The sequence below is a fragment of the Haliotis cracherodii genome, unplaced genomic scaffold (assembly GCF_022045235.1).
Source record: "Haliotis cracherodii isolate W230 unplaced genomic scaffold, xgHalCrac1.p SCAF_7, whole genome shotgun sequence".
Taxonomy (NCBI): domain Eukaryota; kingdom Metazoa; phylum Mollusca; class Gastropoda; order Lepetellida; family Haliotidae; genus Haliotis; species Haliotis cracherodii.
In genome coordinates this window covers 27,594,840-27,612,680 of record NW_027266330.1, presented here as the reverse complement: position 1 = coordinate 27,612,680, position 17,841 = coordinate 27,594,840, and the positions used below count along the sequence as shown (strand labels likewise).

At 39.5% G+C, this 17,841-nt stretch overlaps 1 protein-coding gene across 1 annotated transcript in view; it reads right to left on the bottom strand.

Moving 5' to 3' along the window:
- Positions 1-13,488, bottom strand: part of LOC139448774 (protein O-mannosyl-transferase TMTC4-like) — a 31,961-nt gene extending 18,473 nt beyond the window's left edge. Inside the window, exons 1-5 of the mRNA XM_071230311.1 lie at positions 13,480-13,488; positions 12,827-12,878; positions 3,632-3,968; positions 815-1,034; positions 305-392 (exon numbers count right to left, since the gene is read on the bottom strand). Of these exons, the coding sequence (XP_071086412.1) occupies positions 305-392; positions 815-1,034; positions 3,632-3,968; positions 12,827-12,878; positions 13,480-13,488 (706 nt within the window). The remainder of the gene's footprint in view (positions 1-304; positions 393-814; positions 1,035-3,631; positions 3,969-12,826; positions 12,879-13,479) is intronic.
- Positions 13,489-17,841: the final 4,353 nt, after the last annotated feature.

The window sequence follows — 17,841 nt, the reverse complement described above, 5'->3', positions numbered from 1 at the left end:
GATAAACAACTCCCACTCGTCGTTTTTTTTAAACAAGAACCTTAAAATGTTATTAGGACTGATAACTTTATGATGATATTTGTAAACAGAAAGGGAATTCCCTTCGACTGTAACTGGGATTCCCCGACATTCCGTAGCGATGAAGGTAGTCCGATTCGGTGGACGTGGCTTAACTGTTCACATTCATTTGGAAATGAATGCAATAACACCTGACCAATTCAGAATGCGGGAATTCCAATGAACACAACGGAAATTTCTTTATTATAGAATGTGCTGATTTGATCTGAGGTGTGTCACAGCTTACGCGAGAGGCAGGCTCTGGCATACAGAAGGAATGATAGAAGGAAGGTCAAGGCACAGAGGAGGTCAGCCCGACCCACGACCCCAGCAACCTGCAACACAGCAAGGTCAAGCACATCATTACATCACATCACATGTTACCAAGCAACAATATCGTTGATTGTTTTATTGGTTTTCATAACTAACCCTATCCATATTCTTTATTGCGATTAAACAGTGCTGCCCTTCAAAGGTTTAGACCATATACGGTGACATTCCTAGATATTGATTGGCATTTCATTCAAACATGTAATATTTTGGAATTTTTTAAAGAACCAGAATAAGTTGGGTCAATTCTTTCTTCGCTGTAAGGATGAACATTTGAGTTTTTCTCACTATATTTTTTTCAGGACATTTAATAAAAAAATTAAGCTTGAGGTAAACGTGTGTCTTTCTTGTACTCCATTTCTGAAACGAAAACTGCTCCTGATTCTACTGAAGAATATTGTTTATTTCTAGAACATTTTTTACCCACACTCTCAGTGTGAATGGGATGCACAGCAAACAACACAGCACACAGGAGAGCAGCTCGGGGCGAGGCAAACACCGGTCTGGCAGATTCCTGGTCCACCTGGTAACCAGACATGAGGACTGAGAATACTGCCAGGAAGATGACCGACACCAAGCCGTGCAGGACGATGTTGACAACGTGGAAGCCCCGAGGATGAAGGCCACCTGCCCATGCATAGTTCCACCTGGATCAGAACATAGGCATCATCAGCAACAAGATGAACTCTCTAAGGAGCTCTTCTGGTTCCTTTTCTTCTACTAATTACTGGGGAGGTCGGGTAACCTGGTGGCTAAAGCGTTCGCCGGGGTTCGTTTCCCGACATGGGTACAATGTGTGAAGCCCATTTGTTGTGTCCCCCGCCGTGATATTGCTGGAATATTGCTAAAAGCGGCGTAAAACCATACTCAATCACTCTACTAATTACATCGAGACTCGAACTGTCGCGTGAGGGAGGAACGACGTGTAAGAGTCAAACTATCACCAGTATGAAACAGTACAGCCAATAACAATACTGCCAAATCATCAAATTAACGACATTACTTTCCAACTGCGCATTATTTCCCATTTTACGGCATGTCGCACACTTCTTCAAGAACAATAATGAATGCGAGTAGCAGTACATCCTTCTTCACTGGGGCCATTGCTTGTGCTTATGGCGTCATCAATGGAACTTCGCTACACGTGAGAAATTGAGGGTCATTTGTAAATGTAAATGTTTTATATTGGCTATAATTTTCAAATACTGATGTTTCCGTAAACAATAACGTTTTATTCGTACCTTGTATGCAAAACTACTGATCACGACTGATTCATCAACATGGTTTTTGTTATAATATTTAGTGCGATATGCCTTTTTACAATAGAATACCCAGTGACACAAATACTTCTCATATTCATTTCATTAAATAATTCAAATTGAAAAACATCTGTCGCAGAAAATGTTCAATACTCAAACTATAGATCACAGCACATATCAGGGTTGGGGAGTGGGGGTGACAAATGGGATGTGTGTCAGATGCAGTATGTGACAAATGACGGTGTGATGAATGAAGTGTGTGGCAAATGGGGGATGACATATGCGATGTGTGACAAACATGCTGGTGTCTTACATCCCATGTATGACAAATGGAATGTGATACATGGGTGTGTGACAAATGGGGCATGAAATGTGGTGTGTGACAAATGTGGGGTGTGACAAATGTGGGGTGTGACAAATGTGGTGTGTGACAAATGTGGAGTGTGACAAATGTGGTGTGTGACAAATGTGGAGTGTGACAAATGTGGAGTGTGACAAATGTGGTGTGTGACAAATGTGGAGTGTGGCAAATGTGGTGTGTGACAAATGTGGAGTGTGACAAATGTGGTGTGTGACAAATGTGGGGTGTGACAAATGTGGTGTGTGACAAATGTGGAGTGTGGCAAATGTGGTGTGTGACAAATGTGGTGTGTGACAAATGTGGAGTGTGACAAATGTGGTGTGTGACAAATGTAGTGTGTGACAAATGTGGAGTGTGACAAATGTGGTGTGTGACAAATGTGGAGTGTGACAAATGTGGAGTGTGACAAATGTGGTGTGTGACAAATGTGGAGTGTGACAAATGTGGTGTGTGACAAATGTGGAGTGTGACAAATGTGGTGTGTGACAAATGTGGAGTGTGACATATGTGGAGTGTGACAACTGTGGTGTGTGACAAATGTGGAGTGTGACAAATGTGGAGTGTGACAAATGTGGTGTGTGACAAATGTGGTGTGTGACAAATGTGGAGTGTGACAAATGTGGTGTGTGACAAATGTGGAGTGTGACAAATGTGGAATGTGACAAATGTGGAGTGTGACAAATGTGGAATGTGACAAATGGTGGCGTGGCACATATGGTGTGTGACAAATGTGGAATGTGACAAATGGTGGCGTGGCACATATGGTGTGTGACAAATGTGGAGTGTGACAAATGTGGAGTGTGACAAATGTGGTGTGTGACAAATGTGGAGTGTGACATATGTGGAGTGTGACAACTGTGGTGTGTGACAAATGTGGAGTGTGACAAATGTGGAGTGTGACAAATGTGGTGTGTGACAAATGTGGTGTGTGACAAATGTGGAGTGTGACAAATGTGGTGTGTGACAAATGTGGAGTGTGACAAATGTGGAATGTGACAAATGTGGAGTGTGACAAATGTGGAATGTGACAAATGGTGGCGTGGCACATATGGTGTGTGACAAATGTGGAATGTGACAAATGGTGGCGTGGCACATATGGTGTGTGACAAATGTGGAGTGTGACAAATGGTGGCGTGGCACATACATGTATGGTGTGTGACAAATGTGGAGTGTGACAGATGTGGAGTGTGACAAATCTGGAGTGTGACAAATGTGTGTTATGAATGTGTGGCAAAAGGTGGTTTGACATGAGATGTGACAGATGGACGATGACAAAGATGGGATGATATTAGATTTGTGACAAAAGACATGTGTAACAGATGGAATGTGACACAAACTGGTGTGTGGCACACAGGATGTGTGACAAATGGGGGATGACATATAGTGTGTGACAAATGGAGATGTGACATCTGAATCTTGATTGTTTATTTGAATTATATCTTTGTGTAAATAAAAATATGTGTTTCGTTCGAAAATTAAATTAATAAAAGATATAGGCGGTCAAGTGTATACATAGGCGCCTGTCTTCGATAGTATAACGAATATTCAATGTGTAATGCTGGCAACAACAAGCTGCCATGCTAGGGTTTTTTGGCTATTTTATGTCGATTATCACTTATCTCACCTGAAGGTCATCACAGTAAGTGGTCTGTAGGACTTGTGACTCTTCTCATCCAACTCCTGCCCCCAGAAATCATGATCAAATATGGCTGTGAGTGGAGTCTCAGGGATTAGATCTCGGTTGTTGATGATGGCCCGTAGGTCGTCATACACAAAACCTGCATCGTGGCTGTTCGCGAAACACAGTACCGCTAGACAGAAGACGAGGACAGATGCCACAGAGAAGCTGAGTTTGGGTACAGGCAGGGCGTCATCCCAATCTAGTTGCTGGTCGCTGCTTACGTGGCCGTTGGTCTTCGGGAATCTTGACTTTCTCACTGAAGCGTTTATCATGATGTTCCCTATGAAGGATAAGCGTGCTTTATGACCTCTAATTTAGTGCAACTTTTTTGTTGGGTATAACCCACGCTCTCAGGATGCTGCCCCAGGGTATTACGGTGCCTTAGACCACCCTGCCACCATCGCTCTCACAATGCTCGTGTATTACCAATCCAACTCTTCCAAAAGGTGACAAAAAGTGGGTAAAATCAATGACTGTATCGAGCCTCTTATCAATATATACTACCGACAGCTGGGCGAATAAAAAAAGTGTAATTACTCGAGTGTGGGACAAGTAAGGTCAAAATGGTAGGGTTGCATTGAGACCTTGGAAAAGGTTGGCTAATCGCATTAATTGCGGTATGCAATAGATTGCTCTTGCAGCCCGCCTGAAAGCAAGGCAACCTATGAAGGGTATGGCCCTAACAGCTAACCATAGGTGGCAAAGACTGGGATGGGCCATGTTGCCATGTCCAGTAAAGACTGGTCCCTATCACCCTTACTGTCAAGCACAATGACTGATCCCCGCACATCCGGGTTTGTAAAAATGATGGCTACCGAGTAAACTAGCGACGTCGACACGTGTGTCTTGTTGTCGCTTTGTTTAGTGTTTGGGTAACACACGATATCGAAACAGGTCAGGCAACACCGGTGACGTTACACCACGTCTACAGTCAGGAATGCAGGACTTGTAAACAACTGGATACGAAACACTGAGGCTATCCGCTTCTCTTATCATTACGGCTTCTGCCATAATGTGGTCAATATTATTACTATTTGTGAGACCCGTGAAGATCCGGTGTAGAATAGGTCTTCAACAACCCATTCTTGCCGTGAAAGGCGACTATGCTTGTCGTAAGAGGCAATGAACGGGATTGGGTGGTCAGGCTCGCTGACTTGATACATGTCATCGATCCCAATTGCGTGGATCGATGCTCATGATGTCAATCACTGGATTGTCTGTTCCAGACTCGATTATTTACAGACCGCCGTCATATAGCTAGAATATTGCTGAGTGCAGCGTTAACCCTCTGGATGCCGAGTTTTTTTTCTGACGCACATTTTCCTAAGATCGGAAAAGTGAAAGTTGTGCGAGAATTGCGCTCACGCGGCACTGGATCTACCTCTGGCTATAAAATTACGCAGAGGTGGAGAATATTAAATTTCCTATTTGATTGTGTAAAGTTAGCTGCAATTATTGAACAGGTTTTAAAAAAATACACTTCTAAGTGTTGCCCGAGAATTTTTTCTGCCTTGAAAAACAGTAAATTTCTCCGCTTTTTATCGTACACCGATAAAAGTACTGTGCGACGATTTTTTTTTATTTACAAGCTTTACGGAATCTGTGAGCGAACAAAATACTGCCTAATATCTGAACGACATAACTATATACCAAATGGAGTTATATGCGTATGTATAACGACAAACATGCAATGCCAAAAATAGCTTGCCGTAAATGACGAAAACTAATTTTTCTCTATGACGTCAAAAGGCGACAGGGAGGTTACACACGTACAAAGAAAAGGGGGCATAACTCCGCTAAGCTCAGCACTAGTTTATTGTAACTCAGGTAACTTGGTGAGAATTAACTGTGGCAAAGGACAATATATTTTCGTGGTGTTTTGTTCACGAGGAACCAAACTATTCCAAAACAAATATCGATAAAGAAACTGTACACGTTTAGTTGTAAAAAAAACCATAAGAAATGATGAAATCGTGCTTCATAAAAAAGAGCTAATAGAGAAATGGATGGCCCTATCTAACCTATAACTTAGTCCTTAGATTCCAACATTCTCCTGATTGTGTAAGTGTAATTTGACTAATGTTGCACCATTATTAATGGAGCACTAGCCTTATCATCAAATGTAATGAAATACCCCCAAAAATAACACCGTTCTATTTGACGTCATGACTGGTTTTATGTCTTTCATAACGTCGGAGAAAGATGACTCAGGTATTTTGATTAATATATATCTCCCCTAATTTACGTTCATGATATGGAAAATCTCGATGTGTAAAACGGAATTTGACGCTTTTTCGACACAACATAAAATGACTGCTTTCACCAAGTAAATAATGTCTTGAATATGTAAACAATTAGCTAGTTTATCGTGTGTCTTTACTGGACAAGACACGCACCTGTTTGGCATCAATTTACGTAAAGATATACCCAAAAGAATATTTCAAAACAACCAAATTATATTCAATATTGGACAGATATTGTCATTATTTCTCTTCATCTCGTCTCAGAATTACACACTAAAAGATGCGAAGAAAGCTCTATTGGTATAGAATTGTCAGGATAATCGTATACGGTTGAACCAACAGCTAGGGTACTTGGCATGGGTTATATTTTATACATTTTACAGTTCCTGGAGAAATAAAGTGAACAGTTTAATATCCTGTGATTACAATATTAAAAAAAGAATAAACCCATTGATTACATAATGCAAAACGAGAGGAATAATTCGTAAATTGTTTGTGGCTAACACGCACCTGGCGAATCGTTAGATATCACGGCTCTGTGTATAAAACGACAAAAAAAAATAAATTCCAAGACCAAGACAATTCTTTCATAAATGTGTGCATATCTTTTTACGAAAAATATTATCCATTTTGTTAAAGTAATGTAGATCTATTCAGTTTTAGTTATAAAATAAAATGAAACAGCTATTCATAGACATTGGTTATATGAACTTATGATATTGACTATTACACATCCCAAGAAATACGTACATGCTGCAGTTACCTTTACTCTTCATCTTGTAACACTTGTCCAAAGGAAAGAAATGTCGTATTCGACACTACAAACCTATCAATTGTTATGTAAACAATGTTCAAACAAACGGGAGATTATCAAAGGTTCGTTCATACATATTGTGGTTTATATTTGCGTATGATATCATTTTGAACATTGACAAATATCCAAAGGGAAATTAATTTTGTGAAAAAATGTATAAAACATATGCAAAATCTACATCATAACTGAAACTGTAAACAGCATGATACAATGATCGTGTGCACTCTGTTCAAGGACCTTCACATCACAGAAATTACCAAATATGTACAACAATGTTGACGTATGACATCACTACCTGTGACCCACTTTTACAAAATGGCGTGTACACTTTCAACAGTACGCAGGATTGTACGAGGGGACTTTTGTTGATTCAGGGATCGCATATACATAAATGTGACATGTAAGTAATCAGAAACATTCTGATAATCTATGTACTGTTATTTGTTGTTATAATTTTCATTGAATAGAACCGAAATAGGCAGAAATTCCGATAAATGCCGTTGTCGTTGTGCGTGATTTTGCGTCCGTCATGGCGTCACACAGGACGGTAACTTTGACAATTTCTGTTGAAAATATCAAATCATTGCAATGTATCTATTTTAAATTCCCTAATTTTCCCTACTATTCTCTTCCCGTGCATATTCTGAAAATGTTGAGCCAATGTCTTAAAGAATAGACGAATGAATAGCTCAAAATAGGAGAAAATGCTACACTGTGTAAAATTTGTATTTTTGCTTTGTTTACATTTCAAACAAGTGCAGTTTTTCGAGCACAGCGTTCGTTTTCACACCTGACATATTTTGCTTGATTTCATCCAGCCACTTTGTATTGGTGACAAAGACCATTGGTCATTTGATTCTAAAATGTATGAGGATGGAGGGGTGAGGGGTGAGGGGTGAGGCTCGGTGACGTGGGTGAGGGCGTGTCATCGTACCCTGACGACGTGGGTCGATCCTCGCAGTACCAATCACTGGACTGCCTGGTCCAGATCCCATTATTAACAACCCGATGAAATATAGCTGTAATATACACATACGCACGCACGCACAACAAACACACACACGTACGCTCGCGCAGTCATTGCAATTTTGTTTAAAATATATCAATCTCAATAAAATCAGATCTTAGTTCTCGCTACCGCTAAACAAAGATCTTTGTTTAGCGGTAGCGAGAACTGAGGTCTGATTTTAATGAGATTGAAAATATATAATTCGGGAATCATTGAAATTAAATATATCAAACTATGAAAATTATAGTGAGTGAGTTTGGTTTTACGCCGCTTTTAGCAATATTCCAGCAATATCACGGCGGGGGACACCAGAAATGGGCTTCACACATTGTACCCATGTCGGGAATCGAACGCGGGTCTTCGGCGTGACGAGCGAACGCTTTAACCACTAGGCTACCCGACCGCCCCATGAAAATTATATTATCGGGTCACTGAAAATCAGGAATTACGTCGTGTTCACGAAAAGGATACGTATGTGTTGCTCTACCGGTAGCACCCGCGCCCGCCACTCACACAACCTGCATAAATAAAGTATATGTTTGTTGTCTGACGCCGCGCAGCAGTATTTTGCCATACGACAGCAAACTGCGCACTATCGAGTCTTGACCAGACAATCAAGTGAAAGTGGACGAGAAAAAATTGTTTGCTTTTTGTTTGTTAGTTGTTAACACCACACCCTGCTATATGACGGCCGTCTGTAAATAATCGGACCCGTGAAGATCCGGGGTAGAATAGGTCTTCAGCAACCCATGCTTGCCGTAAAAGGTGACTATGCTTGTCGTAAGAGGCGACTAACGGGATCGGGTGGTCAGGCTCGCTGACTTGGTTGATGCATGTCATTGTGTCCCAATTGCGTGGATCGATGCTCATGATAAGAATTGTAGAACTCCCATATGTGACCCAAAGTCAATATATCGCCCCGTGGTATAATATTGAGATAGTATGGCAGGTTGAGAAAAGTCAATAAAGTTATTTATCTATTGTTTGGGATCAATCTCGGTTTTTTAAAGCTTTTGAGCATTGATGTGGTATAGTCTTGCCATCTACACCGATTGGACAATCACACGGAAGAACCTCACCTGAGCATTGCAGTGTTGACTTCATTGAACAATATTTTTAAAACGTGTGTTGGCAGCTTTGTACGCAAGCCGTTTAAGGCTATTTCTTGTTTTGTTTTTTTCTTGAATTTTCAAGATACCGAGTTAAAATTTCAAGATGTTATGTTGAAATTTCAAGATACTTAGTTACAATTTCAAGATACATACTAAGTTGATATTTTAAGATAATCATCTTGAAATTTCAAGATAATAAGTTGAACCATTAAGATTATAACTTGAAATTTCAATTTAGGATCTGGAAATTTCAACTTATGTTTCTTGAAATTTCAACTTAGTATCTTGAAATTTCAACTTGATCGTAATTGTTAACAGTTTCGTTTTATGTCATTGAACAATATAATGAGCAGGATTGTTGACACTTTTAGACGTCACTGAGCAATACTTGTAACATGGCTGTTGACATTTGCTGTGGAGATACCATTAAGACAATATAAACATGATTGTTTTGTTTTAGAGGGCTTTCCATGTCATTGAGCAACATATTTGATAAATAGGTTTCACTTCATTATCCGTTCAAAGTGTGGTTATCCCCAAATTTATGCAGCAAAAAGAAGACATTTTAAATTTAAGGTTGTATATTACCTTGCTTCATGTTTATCACGTTGGGGTGAGCTAATGTAAACATAGCCGTGTAGCAACTGCAAACCATGAAATAGTGTGTTTACCGATGTAAGCAGAGTGTAGCAACTGCAAACCATGAAATAGTGTGCTTACCGATGTAAGCAGAGTGTAGCAACTGCAAACCATGAAATAGTGTGCTTACCGATGTAAGCAGAGTGTAGCAACTGCAAACCATGAAATAGTGTGCTTACCGATGTAAGCAGAGTGTAGCAACTGCAAACCATGAAATAGTGTGCTTACCGATGTAAGCAGAGTGTAGCAACTGCAAACCATGAAATAGTGTGCTTACCGATGTAAGCAGAGTGTAGCAACTGCAAACCATGAAATAGTGTGCTTACCGATGTAAGCAGAGTGTAGCAACTGCAAACCATGAAATAGTGTGCTTACCGAGCTGGTTACACTACACGATACCGATACCGACGTGAAGCGACGGTCTGTGGCATGATATGGCGTCGTCATGGGAACATGGCGGAGGAAGAGCAGCAGCGGCCGGTTGGTTAGACTGATGAATATTGTTAAATGCCGAATGCTGAGCAACACTTGTACATGTTCTCTTGAAACGTTTCAAGGATTGCTCATTTTTTTGTCCTGAGAGAAATACATACTTCGTAGCGAACCAACGCCCGCCTCGGACAATTTTGTAAGTGCTGTGTCACGGACACAGTGGTTTGAGAGATAGTAGACGATACAGTGGCATGAGAGATAGTAGACGGATACAGTGGTTTGAGATATAGTAGACGGATACAGTGGCATGAGAGATAGTAGACGGATACAGTGGTTTGAGAGATAGTAGACGATACAGTGGCATGAGAGATAGTAGACGGATACAGTGGTTTGAGATATAGTAGACGGATACAGTGGCATGAGAGATAGTAGACGGATACAGTGGTTTGAGAGATAGTAGACGGTTACAATGGCATGAGAGATGGTAAACATATTCTTGCCATATTTCTTCCGAGACAATAATATTCGAATATTCGACAAATTTAAACAAACTCTTTTACAGGAAATCCTTGTTCATCCGCCATCCTGTTTGGCAGCAATGAAAGAGCGATGCTACCAAGGATACGTTAGATCACGGGGGAGGTCATTTGAACAGCGCCATGACGTCAGTCCCTTAAGACTCAACTGAAAACATGTTTTTTTTAAAACTGCCGATTTTTTTAGACCGATTTAAATAATCGTCAAATGCAACTTCTACATGTATATATGAACGGTTACAAAACTATCGCTAACTTCTTTCACATTGTAACCTATCTCTTTTTAATAGCATGATTACGTGTTGTTTAAAATCCATGTAAGAGCTGTATTTAATTAATCCTAGGTAAGTCATATATCACAACAACACCCCAAGGCGGTCTGTAAATAATCGAGTCTGGACCAGACAAAATCCAGTGATTAATATCATGAGCATCGATCCACGCAATTGAGATCGATGACATTCATCAACCAAGACAGCGAGCCTGACCACCCGATCCCGTTAGTCGCCTCTTATGACAAGCATAGTCGCCTTTAACGGCAAGTATGGGTTGCTAAAGACCTATTCTACCCTGGATCTTCACGGGTCTCAAAAAAGCCTCAGTCCTCGAGAGTTTATCTGAACGATCATCAAACATTTCTTGATTGTGTCAAGTTTCTTTGTATAAATAATATCAGGGGACGACAATCCTCAAACAAGGGAAATACTGGTTGCCACTACATGTACGATGAACGTCACTAAATATACATTCACAGTGTACTGCAGATGTCCTTCTTTATATTTCCTTACACGCTAATATTTTATTTGTAAATTGTAATCAGATATTAGGAGTACAATCACAGATTATTAAAATGTATATCATTATCGAGAGCCAATCCTCTACTTTTGTTATTTAATTTAACTCTTGAACAAAGCACATTCTCATCACAGTGGAAAAGGTCGAGAAATCCCACCCTTCCAACTGCAGGCCTATTCCACAGTTATCTTGTCTTGAAAGGCTAATTTTTAAAAAGAATACTTTCTGGAGATTAAACTACTTTCCAAATATTAATTGGGATTCTTGCCAAACAATTATACTTATCTACATATACACTGATCGAAATGTATCATTAAATTTGTAATTCGTTTGACGATCATAAATATGTTTGTATGATATTCTGTGATATTTCAAAGGCATTCGACAGGGTAATGGTAATGGTAAAGTAAACAATTCACCAAAGCAGGTGCCCCACAGGGCTCTGTACTGGGGCCGTTCCTATTTCTAGTTGACATAAATGATATGACTGACCAGGTTCCAAATATCACCAGGTGTATTTGCCGATGACGCATGTATATGAACTTCATCTACTGATATGGATTTTATTGAAGAAAGACTAAATCAAGACCTCTCTTCCTCCATCACTGGGCAAGTACATGGGTTGTTACATTTTAACCAAACTAAGATAAAATATATGTTTTCTGAGTCACAAAAAGGGATGGGGTTATCCAACTTGTGTTATGCTAACAGTGCCATTAAACGTGTAGAAACTCATACAAACTTTCGGGTCACTTAACTCACATGTTGTAGTTTCTCGTATACAACGGCCGGTTCAATAGCGCTGCAGTATTTCATTAAAAGTGGCAATAGTGATGATACGTGACGTTCGCGAAACGGTGTGCGTATCCTGCCCCACTGGTGAAACAACACGGAAATGAATGGGTCAAGTCTAACGTCTCGCATGTGTCAAATTTGGAAACGCCCCCCACATGTAAATAATAAAACTATTTGAAAGCTTTGTTGAGGCATTGAATGGTGTAAAGTCGATCCATTTGATAAATAAATTGTAAATTGCTAATTGTAAAAATAACATACAATAAAAGAATCGAGGTGGATAAAAGTGTCAATTTTTTATATGTAAAGTGTCCAAAGTTAAGCATAAAAAATGGATAGAACCCTCCACTCACGGATCATTGGTACTCTACATCGATGACCCTACCACCACGTGGATGTGCCAGTTCAGCCCAAGAGGTTACACACAACCAAATGTTTTCCCATGATAGATTTCTATAGTAACGTTATATTTTTTTTAAAATAACTAAGCATTCAACAGCTATTACCTGTACGTGTGTGCAAAGTTTGGCCTTAGAGCAGCAATAAAAAAATAAGAAATGACTAGCTTAGTCAGCTCCTTTTCCGAGTACCGGAAGCTAAACACACCACCCCCAGTTACGCACCAAACGTCACCTACTTGAAAATAGCTGTGGTCACATTCAGCATAAGTCATCATGTTGAAAAAGACAGTACTAAATATAGAAAAACATGGTCAGTTTTACTAACTGGATGGATGTACATTTGAAAGACATAAAAATCTTACAGAATATCCTCCAGTCACAGCCAGCAGATATCTCTCGATCTGCACTGAAGGCCTACGAAAACCGCACTGTCCAAACTGGTACTGATTTGGTGTAGTAGAACCTGTAGACAAATCAGAATATATTTGCACTTGTCAAATCTGTGATTTATGTATTGTATATATATGTAGCTTCTCAGAAAAAAAAATGGAAATTGGATTAAACTTCACTACTTGTTCCTATCCAGCATGTCTATATGGCACCAGAATACATAGTTTTGATGCACAGAAAGAGTTGTGAGAGTTTAATGATGTACACTTCATCAATGTTTTACAAAAGGTATTTCTGTATTGATAACGAAGTTTTTACCTTCATGCACTGACCATGGGAGTTCATTCATATTTCATAAAAGATGGGGGTCAGGGGTCAATTCTATAAATGATTGAGGCTGCATAGATCATATAACCCTAAAATATTTTTTCGACTAAGAAAATTGAACAAATCTTTAAACCTCAAAACCAGTTACAATACATATTTATAATTGAGTAGTGGTCTGTTGTTTGCCTTCCTTTGCTGACATCATCAGAACATAGCAGGGCCTGCTACATTCATGGAATATGGTTTTGACACTCATGACATGATGCGATTGATATTGTTTGAGATTGCTCGAACTTACACCATCCATTGTTTATATAATTAAACACTCAAATGGCTGTCAGCATTTGGTAAATCATCTATGGAGGGGCTATCACAAATGTTTGTGCTTTCATATACTCCAAAAATCAAAAGTATAATCACCTATGATATAGGCTGGTGACATAAGTACACATGGAAAGGAATCAGAAAAAAATCTCAAAATTGGACAGAGAGCATGGAATTCAGGCCAACAATAAGCAAGGGACTCATTAAGCAGCTTTAAAGTCATCATATATGTAAGGCTGGATAATGAACTTTACCAGCAAATAGGAAGTAAAAGGGTGCATTGTTGCCAGCAATCTCAAACACTGACCAGTGAACCACACCGCCTATTAAAGCGGAGAATTGGAAATGGACCCTCATGTAGAAAAAAGCTTTTTGAAACCACAACATGGAAGGAAATTACACTTAACTCTATTGATTTATTTAGTTAAGACTTTAAAATACTCACATGACATCAAACATTCTTACTGTTTAATGTTTCAAGGTGGCTAAACTTGCTTATTTCAGTTATTTGCCAATTTCAATGAAACAAAGCTAAAATTCCATATAATTTTGAAAATGTACAGCTTATCCTGACATAAATTTAATTCTTTTTATTCACAATCAACAGTGTCATGTTATACCAGCTTAAAATAGTGTTTCTCTCCAATAATTTATGAGTTTATAGGGGAATCAAAGATACAATGCATTAACTAAACAGGGGAGATAGTTTAGTTTTGTCGAACACTATCACATTCTTTACAGATGATTTCAGAACCATAATGTTACATTCCAAAAGAGCCAGTGGATATTATTTTCATCTAAGCAGGTTCTGGGACTGGTGTATAGCCCTTACTTCACACCGCAAACACGGAAACGTCGTTTTTTTTCCGTATATGGTTATTGGACGGAAAAACGACTAAAAATTCATTAAAATTGATTAATTGGTTAGCGTCTAGAAAGTGTCCGGAAAAGGGTCGAGTTTTTCAAGCGTAAAATGGACGGAAAAACGATGCTCTTTGCTCCGCCTTGTACAACTGTTAACCGCCAATCAGATGGCGCTGGTCCCCCGACGCACGTGATACAGAAGACTTCCTTTCGGAAGCATTAGGTTTCGTATTTCTGGCATGCCTTGCTCTAGTATCTGTCGCGCGCAGCGAGATTTGCTGATTAGTCAGTTTTAGGATATGTAACATGTTAATGGAATTCAGACACGCGCCAAGAAGTCAAACCAAACCATGTACCAAGTTTATTGAGATAACATATCCCTCCGCTATGCACAGTTACCTCTATCGGATATTGGGTTGTGTTTCATTTGGTTATAACAGTAACTAATTTTGTAATGTGAAGTTTACACGATATACGGCTTTTCCATAGGATGAGAGGTGGGTCACATGACGTTTTTCACGTGACTGTATTCTTGAAATTACGTAAGCACTGACTACTTCCACATTCCTGGGGAAAACCCTGGGAATTCCCTAGTACGAATTCACACAGAAGCGTTGTTTCTCATCATTTAGACCCTTTAATTTTGAACGTAGCGTCTTAGCATACTCTGAGATAAGTCATAGTTGCATGCCCGTTCAAGGATACCCTCGCTACAACCCATCCTAGAGAAATAAAACCCAAAAATCCAAACTATCGTAGTGACAATCTACAGCAATCTATGAAATTACCGTAGTATCTATTTGACACATCTTTACAATCACCTTTCAATGATCGGCCAACTGATCAGTGATCACAAAGGCTTGAAATATCTCCCGTCATGTTTATCGTGTCGGCCATTTTGACGTCTTGTACTTGATGTAAATATAATGTATTACGACGCTCTGTCATTGTGATTGACTTACTGGTGTAGTTCTTAACAGACCTTCTCATCTAATAAGGATATTTTTTGGAATATATTTCTTGTAAACAAACTAAAACAGATGTTCCTCGCTTTTGGGGGAACTAATTTATTCCGGAATGGCCTATTTAAGCTAATAGTAAGTCAAGGGACCATGCGCATATATGATCTGTTGTTATATGTGTTTAACAAATACGGTTTTGGGCGTTGATAAAATACACTGACGCAAGTATATTCTAATCAATTGGATAATTGAATATGCTTTATTTTGCATATTACATAACATCACTAAACCAAATTTTGACACTTGCAGTAACACACTACGGTGATCGCATTAAACACCACTTTGAACAGTATTTCAGTTATATCACGGTGTATCAGACTGATGTGGGATAAAAATCCGAAGTGGTTCAGGCCATCCAACGGGTGTTCGCGAAAAGGTGAGCGTATTCTGCCAGACAGGTGGCATCAATCACAAACACATGCAAGGACAAGTCAATTGTTCACCTGAACAAAGCACGGAAACACACAATGATGCCCGTCCTCACTATTACCGAGCATGTAAATTGTATTGTCCGTCAAAAACATGGACGAGTATAAACAATATGTTCCTACAGGTAGTTATGGAATACTTTAAGGGACATTCTCGCGATCTCGCATTCTCGCTATCTCGACCTTTGGAAACGAGCTAAATATGCCAATAACACGAGAATGCGAGATCGCGAGATTTGGACAAAATATCGCGTTCTCGCGTTCTCACATTCTCGTGTTTTTGATACATAGCACTTTTTGTGAAAAGTCGACAACGCGAGAATGCGACATTTGGACATGATGCAAAATCTCGCAATCTCGCAATCTCGACTTGTCAAATTAGGCCACAAAAACACAAAATCGCGAGAACGCGAGAATGTGACATTTTATTTTCTCTCGATCTCGCGTTCTCGTTTTTTAGACGCTGTCCGTGCGCATGCGTGATATCATAAGGTTAAGGCGCATGCGCACATTAGTAGTCCTGCACAGTGGTCATGCTTCTTTCATGCTCTTCATTCTCCAAGTAGCATTTAGAAAATGTATGACTTAAGCTTGAAAATGCTATCATGTAATTTACATACACAAAGACCCATGTAGAGTAGAGTAGACTCCTCTCCCTTTGGTGCTGTTTTCTATGTACTTTAAATTAAAACCCTCAACATGCTAAACATAATTTAACAAAAGAAATTGTGTACATGAATGTTCATGGATAGTGAAAACATTAAAGGGTGAGGAAGCTGGAAACAATATATACCACTGTCAGTGAGAGAGTAAATATTGCTTAAAGCCACATCAGCAGTATTGCTGTATCAGTTACAGAAATAATCACATTATTATTCATTAAAACAAAATTCTCCAAGACCAATTTGTAGCATTCTGCTAAAATGAGATTGTCCGATGTTTTTACACGACAGCATAGTCGGTACTTTAGGCCATACAAAATTAATTAATAGATTATCATGCTTTCCCACCTGACTACAAAACATCCCGCCTTACATTATTCTATTGCCTCAAACTTCCTAGAAATAGAAATATCGCTAATATGTGTATTCCTATTCCGTGCACGTAGCCCTATTGAACACGCATGATAAATGTGAATCGCATCCTTCGACAGCAATTGTACACAGATGCCTTAAATAGTTCGACAAGAAAACAATAACATCTTTATACTGAATAAGTACCCCCAATATCCAGCCTGAGGGACCGGCATGGCTCTGAATAAGTGAGTGGGTTTGGCTCAGCACCGCTTTGAACAGTATTTATATTTCAGTTATTCCCTGTCTTGTCAGCTTCAAATGGGACGAAACCCACCATCATAGGTTTCTGGCGCGCCCAAGGGACGCAACTTTACGTACACAGCGAATTGCGACGCCTCAGAGGACTGAGCCACTAGATGACTGTCCAGGTAATTGGCAGAAAAACGCGAGAACGCGAGATCGCGACATTGGTTAAGTTTCGCAATCTCGCGTTCTCGCGTATAACTGTATAAGGAATTGACACAAAAGCACAAGATCGCGAGATAGCGACATTGGTCAAGGGTCGCAAACTCGCGTTCTCGCGTTTTTGAAAAGAGTTGCATATGACTGAAAAGGAAATTGACACAAAAGCACGAGAACGCGAGATCGCGAGATAGCAACATTGGTCAGGTGTCGCGATCTCGCATACTCGCGTTTATTACGGTTTGAGTCGAAAGACCAATCAGAATTCGCATAAACACACAATGACATGTTATAATAAACATTCTTCATTTGCACTGGTAGTTACACTAATTAATTGATTGAATTGATTGTCTCTGAATAGTTTTTGTGTACTCCATCCCTGCATTGAAGCCTGCAGCAAAGTCGGTGACATAGGCATATTTTGATAAATAAAACATCTTCGTGTGCATAAATGGAATCCCAAATGTCTACTTCGTTTGCAGAATTCGTTCAAGATAATAATACTGTCTGTCAATGCGTTTAACATGTACATACATTTCATACA